Source organism: Urocampus carinirostris, chromosome 2, assembly GCF_059441175.1.
Source record: "Urocampus carinirostris isolate Australia breed hairy pipefish chromosome 2, RoL_Ucar_1.0, whole genome shotgun sequence".
In the NCBI taxonomy this organism is placed as follows: domain Eukaryota; kingdom Metazoa; phylum Chordata; class Actinopteri; order Syngnathiformes; family Syngnathidae; genus Urocampus; species Urocampus carinirostris.
In genome coordinates, this window is record NC_142350.1 from 23,817,718 (window position 1) to 23,827,569 (window position 9,852).

At 37.0% G+C, this 9,852-nt stretch overlaps 1 protein-coding gene across 1 annotated transcript; it reads right to left on the reverse strand.

The window, feature by feature from the left end:
* Positions 1-1,345: 1,345 nt before the first annotated feature.
* Positions 1,346-9,089, reverse strand: snx10a (sorting nexin 10a). The gene is made up of 7 exons (XM_088327865.1): positions 8,819-9,089; positions 3,335-3,376; positions 3,175-3,261; positions 3,010-3,110; positions 2,834-2,932; positions 1,819-2,013; positions 1,346-1,735 (listed from the first exon to the last, which is right to left on the reverse strand). Exons 2-7 carry the CDS (start codon positions 3,365-3,367, stop codon positions 1,609-1,611), a joined length of 642 nt encoding a protein of 213 aa, XP_088183991.1. The 5' UTR covers positions 3,368-3,376; positions 8,819-9,089; the 3' UTR covers positions 1,346-1,608.
* Positions 9,090-9,852: the final 763 nt, after the last annotated feature.

The window sequence follows — 9,852 nt, forward strand, 5'->3', positions numbered from 1 at the left end:
ATGTCTTGTTTAAATTATACAGCGTTTGTATTTTTGTTACCTTGCTGCTTTTTTTGATGGACTCCCTTATCTTAATTTTTATACTGTTATTGGAAACAATACAGTGTAAAGAAAATTGGCACTTTGACTTCATTTTTCAAATATTATGCAATGGAAGTTGTAGACTTCATTTACCAGGTTATATTTGTTCATTTGCTTTTTTATGTATGACTTAATTTTCTTTTAAAACAGTTTTTTATAGAAATATTGATATTTTTATACCGTTTCCAATGTAGCTTAAAAAAAAGTGCCCAAGATATTCTTGGCGTTTTTATCGTGATGATCAACCTACTCGATGAGGTAGCTATTCAATTATTCAGTAAACATATCCAAACGCAAGAAGAATAGAATTTACTTTTATTGTCCTTCTTTGTAACAATGCACACAGAACGAAATGTCGATACACCTTACCCGTACAGTGAAACTGTAGCAAGCCGATGCAGGGGCAGCCAAACAGGGCGCAGCCATTTTAGTCATTAGGTGACCAAACCCCCCAATTCCGATCCATAATGCTGAGCGCCAAACAGGGAGGCAATGAGTACCAATGTTGTAAGTCTTAGGTATGACTCGGCCGAGGCTTGAACCAGCGACCTCCCAGTCTCGGAGCGGGCGCCCTACCATCTAGGCTACTGAGCTGGTTAATGTATTGGCATTGGAATCGATCACCCACCCCTAACCATCAGGGATGTAGATGACATGGGAAAAGGCATTCATCACAATTGCGAATACGTGGAGCCATGAATAAAATCAGACAACTTTTATACATTGTAAATATTTTAGTATTGTTCACTGTCCTTCAAAGTCAGAATGATCAACATCAGATACAGAGATTAATCTTTTTACCTCGTCGTGCTTTTTTTTTTTTTTATTAGATTTTTTAGGACAACTTTGTTCTTTATTCTCTGGTACTTGAGTAAAAATAGAATGAACATTGAATGTCTTAAGCCATTTCCATCTTTAGTGAGAACATAATGGAGATACATGTTTGTATCCATTATAACTACTACTAATGTTATCATTGGGCAGGGCCTGAGAATATTGTCAGAGATTAAACTGTCCGGTGCTATAGAAAAGATTGAGAACAACTGGTCTAAATGTAGGTATAGATGTATACGAGTTCGCTAGTATAGTTATGGAAGAATGTACTGCAAACTAATGATGAAATCCATACCTGAGAAAATCAAGGTGAACACGAGTGAGCAGTGAGCACAGGCCTTCCCCATAGTTGTACTGATGCCTGGACTCCCTCTACTGGGCTCTGTAGTGCATTTCCATCAACAGAAACAAACAGCACAGTACCTGAAGATATTTTTCTACTTCAAAAGCATTTTATTTCTCCTTTAAACACATCATTAAAGTTTTCTTTAAAACCTCTGCGAAAATTATGCTAAAAAATATAAACATAGGGTAACAATTAAGAATTTATAAATGTAGATTATCTTTACATTTTCTTTTTAAAAAAACATGAAATATTCTTTTGGTTGACACGATGAAATCAGCAGCATTACTCTTACACAACAGAACATTAAAACAAAAACAGATAAAGACACGCGCAAAAGTTGTGGACGTTCACAAAGACGATTTGCGGGTGACTAAATCGAAACTGCACAATTCGCCATCTCCTCCTTCGGACGGCTCGAAAAAGTGAACCGTGCTGTCCACGCTTAAGCCCAAGCCGGACGAAGACGTGCTGGCGCTAGATGGATCGGAACCCAAAATCATGAAGTGACTTTTTGAAGACTTGGGGGGGGGGGGGGCGGCGAAAAAAAAGGGAAATACCTGTCACAGTCCGAGTCGCGAGAGTCCTTGTCTCCTATTGTGGTGATGCAGCCTCCGCCGAAGCACTGAATGGCTTCGGCCACAGTGTACCTGGTTTTACCCAGAGCGCAACGCTGCATCTTTTTGACGCTTAGGTCGGACTGGAGGAACAAATGGAGCCGGCTGTCTGATAACAGCAGCGGCGTGCGGACAACACTACAAAGAAAACCAGAAGCGCCGATTACACAGATACACAAGCGTCACCCAGTAGCGAAGGGATACACTGCTCTTTCGGCTCCCACGGTTCTTCAGAGTTCTCTTGTATTTCGTGATATTTTAAGACATTTCGCAACACATTTTAAATGATACTAAATTATAATAGCCTATTTTTTCAATATACAGTGAAATCGTACCCAATTATGAGAAAACATCACGCTACTCTTATTGACCTGTCAAAAGACCCTTTGAGAGAGAAAGACAAATAGAGAAGGAAAAATTGAAAGATTAAAAGAGCAATACAGAGGGGGAGTGAAAGAAAGAGTTAGAGGAAGAAATAGATTTAGTTAAAGATGAAGGGAGAGAAAGGTTACAAGGAGAAAGAGTGAGAGGAGATGAGAAAGCTGGAGAAATAAATGGATTGAGATAAATAACATCAGCGAGACAAAGGGAGTGAGGAAGAAAAAGATTGAAAGTGAAACAGAGCAAGAGAAAAAAAATGCTAGAAAGAAAGTGAGAGACAAAAATAGAAAGCGAGAGAGAAAGACAGAAAGCAAGAGAATGAAAATAAGAGAAAATGGGAGATGTAAAAGATGGTGAGAGTGATAAATGAAGTAAATTGAGAGATAAAGACAGAGGGAGAGAAAGACAAAGGGAGTGAGAGACAAAAAAAGTGTAAGAGTTTGAAAATGATAGAGACCAAGAGAAACATGGAGAGAGTAAGGGTGTTTCCGAGGTTTCTCATCTTTAAAATCATAGAGCCGTTTCGTTCACCAACAACTTACGACCGTCATCAGACCACCTGGGGGTCGGAACTCACCTTTCTAAAAAGTCTTGCAGGCCTTGCATCCGTTGCCGGACCTGCTCGACGTTCTTCACGCTGAAGAAAGGATTCCAAGGGGGCAACTTGGGGATTTCTCTGCCGCAAGACACAAAGAACAGCGCGTCTTCACCAGGATTTCCCCTCAAAAAGAGTCCAGTACACAATCAACGTACATGATGAGCGCGTTTTGTTCCAGGCAACGTCGCAGCCAAACAAATTCATCGTAGCGCCGCCTCACCATCGAGGCCTTCTTACGAAAGCACATGCTGTTTGTCTAGGAAAACCACGCAAAAAAGTTAGCGAACGGTGGGAAAAAGAAAAAAAATTGTGCAACTCACCTGGAGGCAGATTTCATAGTCGACATGCGTGTGCCAGAAGTCCAGTTTTTGGAGCCTTGGGTTGCCAACAAAGACGCTGATAAACTCCTTCAAAACAGTTTCCATTATTATTTGTGTGAGGAATGAGCACATCAATAAACAGAGTGTAGCGGATACTTACAGTTTTGGCGAGATTGTCAAAAATACTGTCCATGATAGAAACCTACATGACAACATTTAAGCGAGTTGCATTAAAATAATTTTCCACAACACTCACTCAAAAACGAGAGTACACAAAAACTACAGAAGGTTGTTGACATTTTAAGATTAATCACGAAAAAAACAGTAAACTCTGCTGTAGTACAACTCATTTTTCACAGTCTCGCTACTTCACTGATTCGCATACTGCAATGTGTTCTTCATTCTGATTGGCTCAACAGTCTATTGGTTTATGCATGTGTGAATGTTGCATTGTAATTTAAAAAATGCGTTCTACTGTACTTTTTTTTTTAAAGTGCATTATTTAATACTTGACCACTAAATGGCAATGTATTCTCTAATGAGAATAAACAACAGTGGCAAATGAGCACAGCCTAGCAGCAAGATACCAGACAAACATGGTAGCGACGACTAGGTATAGATAAAATACACATTTCCCCATGTACGATTTTCATAAAAATAACATAGGTATAATAGTTCATGTACTTTATGCCTGTTGAAAATCAATGTTCTCAATGAATGACTTTCTCAAGCCTGGAAAAATGGTTTGTTCTTTGGTCTTGATTTATAAATGAACACAGTATTAAAATGCATAATAATTGTAAAATAAATTGAGTTTTTTACTTCAGATTTTTCCTGTCATGGGTTCCTTTTGTAACAAAGTGTAAACACATTCAAAATAAAGGGAGAACTCATGTCAAGTCAAGTCAAATTTATTTATATAGCCCTTAATCACAAAAATATCTCAAAGGACTGCACAGGATTACAATGACACAATTACCTGATCTTAAACCAACATGCGGGCAAGGAACAACTCAAAAACCTCAGCGTGAGGAAAAAGAGAAACCTTGAGAAGGGACCTCACAAGTGGTATCCCCCTTCCAGGATGACCGGGGTGAATTACATTTAGCATTACAGTACACAAACATAGTAAACACTAGGTAACATGTTGAAAATGTATCAATGGAGTTTGAACTTAAAAGGAGAAAGGGGGAGCGGAGCCCTTCGATACGGCGTTTCTGCAGTTTTCAAACAGGCAAAAAAGATCAAATGTCCTTGATATGAAAATCTCCATTACTAAAACGATTAAACACAAAAATCAAGATTATTCAGGCACAGTCAGTAGTCTACATTTTATATTTTAGCAAAACTTTAATCAAATCACTTCAACAGTGTATAAAAATTTTCTATTGTTCACTTGGGTACAAAAATAAAGTACAAGAAGTAACACACAGTGAAAACAAATGCACATGATTCCTGGTGAATGATACAATGATGAATCAAGATCCCAGGCCCAAAGAAAACTACGGGCCCCGACTTTGACGTGTTATATTGTATACATTTGAAAATACAGTAATTCATCAAATACTTGCAAAAGTATTCAGAAAGATATTCATTTTAAAAAGTAAACAGCAGATAAATGTGAATAGAAACTACTACACCATTGGAAGGTCCCTTTAAATGCTTTTATTTTATGGATTATCTCAGGATCTGCTTGAAAGAGCTGTGAACAACACTTCTATTGTCCATTTAGATTTCAAACTCTATTTGGATTCATGTTTCTTCAAGCAATCCAATTTCTCATGCATATTGAACAAGCAAAAGCAAACATTTAAAAACACCTAACTATCTTGCATGAATACAGAAGTGGCCACTGATTTATGCCCAAAAGTGCTCTTTTTATTTTAATTCACCTTCTGTAAGAACAGTGTTATACAGTTAAGGCACTTTCCGTAAACAGATTTAAAACTCAGGCAAGTGCACATTTGCGCCGACATAAGCATAAAGGCGAATGAAGGCCACAAGAGGTAGATTTTGGCTCAAGGACGCCAAAACAGGATTAGAAACGATAAAGCCTCTTTTGCACAAAATCAGCACTAATTCATGCCAAATTGTGGAATAAATGCATACATTATCTTGCAGGATGAAACCAATATCCCCTTAAAGCAGAGGTATGCAAACTACAGCTCGGGGGCCACATGCAGCCCGGCAAGCTTTTTCATCTGGCCCGCCAGACAAAAATGGTCAAGATAGAAGGACAAGATATATAAAAGTAAAGTAGTACTAATATTTTTTGTGCTCACATTGTCCCTTTGTTTGTCTGCAACAAATTTTACAAAAATACTACAAAATGACAGAACTAAATATCAAATTTAGCGCTTCAAATCAGAGACTTCATGTAATATCATTCTGAAACAAATAAATAGTATAGGAATACTCGAAAGTAGTAACACAGGAATAGAAAAACGCTCCTACAGTAATATTACAGCAGAAAGAAAAAACACATTGTAGTAGTAATTCAAAAATTCTAGAGAAATACTCCAAATTACTATGGAAAAATACAGAAACATTGTAGAAATGCTAAAATGAATATACTTCAAAATATCACTACAGTAAAACTATAATACTATGGAAATATTACGAAAGTAATACTACAAAAATACAACTGCCTTAATACTGAAACATCTAAAGAAATTCTACAAAAATAAACTACAGTAACGCGACAAAAAAAAAAAAATATATATATATATATACAATGACAATACTTCAAAACTAAATATTCAACAAGGTTGCTTTGATTGTGAAGGTTTCAAAACCAAACAAATAAAATAATTAGAACATGGCAATGTCGTCTTGTGTATTTATTTATAATTTTTTTTTTAAAATGGTATAGGTTTCCAGGATGGACCCAATGTCTCCAAATTAGTTTGTTCTAAAGGGGAAGAAAAAAAAAGACTCAACCACTGGTGTCGAAACGTGACATAAGAGCAATTTCAAAGCTCAGGACGAATAATTCCACGCGACTTTATTGTTTTGAGGATAACAAGCAAAAAGAATCATGCGCCACTTGAGCACAAGCCGAGTCAATCAATGATGGCAGATCACGCTGTGACCGAAGAAGGATCTATCACAATCGGGCACAAAAAAACTTAAGGTCACGTTAACTCGTCGAACGAACACTCGGACTATTTGCTACTGAGGGGGTGCAGTGAGACCTTTGTCTAGTCTGCTGCAGGAAATTGCCCAATTTAAGGAAAAAAGCATGGCATTATTTATCTTTTGCTTTCTTCACATGTATCCATATCAGTAGATTCTATCAACTTATTTTGTTTAACGCAGCCATTTTAAAAATGTAAACAAATATTTTTGTTTCACTGGCAGATATTTTTGCTAATTTCAAGTCCTATATTGTTTTCAAGAAAAGCGAAATAAAAATATAGTAAAACTTAAAAAATAACAAAACCTAAAATGACAAGTCACCACAAAAAAAAAAAAATCCTGTTAATTTAGTTAACATTATTTAGGTTCAATGAAAATGCATGAAACTGGTGCCAAGGAAACAACTCTTGAACATTTTCAATGGACTGTGTGTTGAGATTTTTTTAACAAAAAAGGAAAAAAAAAAAGCCTCTGCTCTAAAGAAGGTTAAAAACGTATGGCTAGCAAGCAAAGTGTGGCACTTTTAATGAATACATCTCGCTCAGAAATCAAATTCACTTTTCTAACGCCCTGAAAACGAGAGTGCAATACCACGGTATTACCAGTAGCAGGAGGAACGCTGTAGCGCATTCTTTACCTTGAAGGCTGGTAAGAAATGCCCTTTAGATTTTTTTCTGCATTTTTAGCAAATACGAGTCATTACGACATGCAAATGTAACATCCTCCTTTTACCATTTCCTGGATATTATTTCAACCGCGTAGTTTGCTCACGTTATGAATTACAATTGACGACACTGTAGATTTAAAGAATCTCCAAGATAGGATCCAGAAAAAGAGATTAACGTTCTTCTGGCAGCCCGTCAGAGTGTAAACAAATACGTGTCCGTAGGAACCAACAGTCTCTGAAGTCGGCCATGCTTTTCAAAATGTACTCTTCACAAAAACATCGCCATTAGTCATTGCAAAAGATGTAGATAAAAGCCTATTTCTGCGTGTTTCAACTCAGAGGATTCAATGTTTGTAGTACTTGCAGTGGGGCCAAAACGTTGAGTGTATTCCCTTTCAAAAAGAGACCAAAAGTGTCCATATTATCCAAACGATTCACGAAGAGAATTCAATTGACTTTGGTGACATCTTTGATTTGGGATTTTAGGCCAATGTCACAGGAATGTTAAGTGGTTATTCTGAAATAAAATGCACTGAAGGGTTACCCCATTGGCTGGTCATTTTGAATGATCCCATTTTAGGTCATCTGCTAACATGTCTATCAGTGTGTACAAGCCACCCTTAGGTCTCTTTCCTAACATGGTTAGTCTGTGCCTTGCCATGGTCATTTTATTTCTATTATTAATATTCATTTTATTGTATTTCAACCTTTGTGTGATTTAGGTGTTTAGGTTGTTGGATAGGGATAAAGGGGGGGGACATTGTCTTATTGTACCCTGAATTTACAGAGAATTTGGTTTGATAGAGATTTTTGGGGGAGCAACATAAGAAAATAGACGCGATACAACATGGCAGGAACTAGGTTCAATATTGAAAACTCAAGGCTTGGACGTCTGGATATAAACATTTGAGCAGCTTGTTCTAAAAACATATCGGAGGGTCTCCGACCTTTTTCAAGCTGAGAGCTCCTTTTTGTTATTAGTGCAAAGGCACTTTGATTTCAATTTCAAGAATAACAACTATGTTATTACCCGGTTAATTATTGAAAGTAGGGTTAAATAGACAACTAAAAAAGGCATTTTGCTAGAATATCACAATGCCCCAGCATTGGAGCCATTTTTAGCAAAAGTCCACGGCCACTTCAGATGTCATCAGGGGGCACCTGGGTGCCCCCAGGTACCACGTTGGAGACCAATAATATGTATAGCGCTCACTGAAAAAACAAAGTCTCAATATTTTGCATTCATTTATTTTCCTCATTTAGTTAATCTGTGACTTGCTGTAATCATACGCCATTTCTATTCCCATGCATTTTGTTTTTGTTGTTTGATAATTGTATGAGTGTGTATTTGCCCATTCGGGTTGTCAGTTGGGAATAAATGAGATTTTATTGTTTTATTGTACACTGAGGGGTTTTAGGCAGCATTTTGAATGGCAATGTTACCACTGAAAAGTGCTTAATAAATTCGATCTGGAGTCAAAAAAAAAAAGGTTCCCGACCCCTGCTCTAGACCATTACGTGAACAAAATATTTGTTGAGGGTCTCTATTGATGATTGTTATCGCGACACTTAAGACTTGAGCCGATCGATGCATTCCACACAATGTTTACAATCGAAAATTTTAAACATTTGTGACACGTCATTTTGCGTTTATTTTGGTGAATTGGGTAAATTCAAATCGTCAGCATATTCGTTTACAATTGTAAATTCCGGCAGGAAAATAAGAACCGCTAATTAAATGACATGAATACAATGAGTTTTCTGACCCAAAAATTCACATAAACCAATTGAGGAATGCACATTATGTATCATATGGAATTTTCTTTCAGCGGTTCCTACCTTTTTTGTTGACTTTATAAACTTCACTTTTCAGCTTCAAACATTCCTGGCAACCTCGGCAACTCTCTCGTCCACGCTTTCGCCTCAAACGCGGGATTTAAAAGGAAAACTCAGCGAAAACAAGGAGTAGTAATGACTACTAAGAGTTTGCATACAAAAAGAAAAGAAAATGCTCGAAAAAAGGCATGCAAACGCACACCTGTAGATTCAGTTGCCCACTGCTTGGAGATTAGCTGCTTGTTAAACGATGTCACCTGGTCAGGTGGGTGAGGGGGGGTGGGACTTCCGGCCCCTTAGGAAATCTAACTGTGTCATATACAACAGATTCAAAATTAAAAACTGTCCATATATATTTAAATGTATGTTTGTATCCACCAAAGTATGAACAATTTATAAGTCATTTAAAAATAACGTTGCTTGGGAATTGGTCTCGTGACATTGGCCAACAGAGCGTGGCGCCAGCGTGACGTCATTTTCAAACGACAGTTAGTGTAAAGTAAAAATGGCCGACCCCATAGATAGGTTTAAACAACAATTTGATATATTTAGTGCCTACTTGTGGTACAAAAAACCTTTCATTTAGTAAATAGAAAACAATCAAACATTGATTTTAACACTAGAAATAACTACATTAACTTTAATAATGTTATTTTTTATTATAAAAAAAATTATAGGTGGAGAAATTTGTATTCTACATTGTGGAATCCACACCTAAGGTCAACACCATGTTTGTCGTCTTGCTGCGGCACAAGTTTATGTTCGCATTAGACAACATGGCCATCTAGTGGTCAAATATTACACACTGGGACTTTAAGATAACCTTTCTGAAGCCGAGAGTTACTGTTTGTTACTAATTAGCGGGAAGGGCACCGTGTTTGATATGCATTTCTAAGATAACAACTTATTGTGTTACTGTCTTTACAACCTTATTACCAGGTTAACTCATTCTCTAACAATAATTACATACGATTACAGTATTTCAATTTGCCACGGACAGGTTTGGACTGCAGTCCTCTATTTTCTTTTTAACTAAG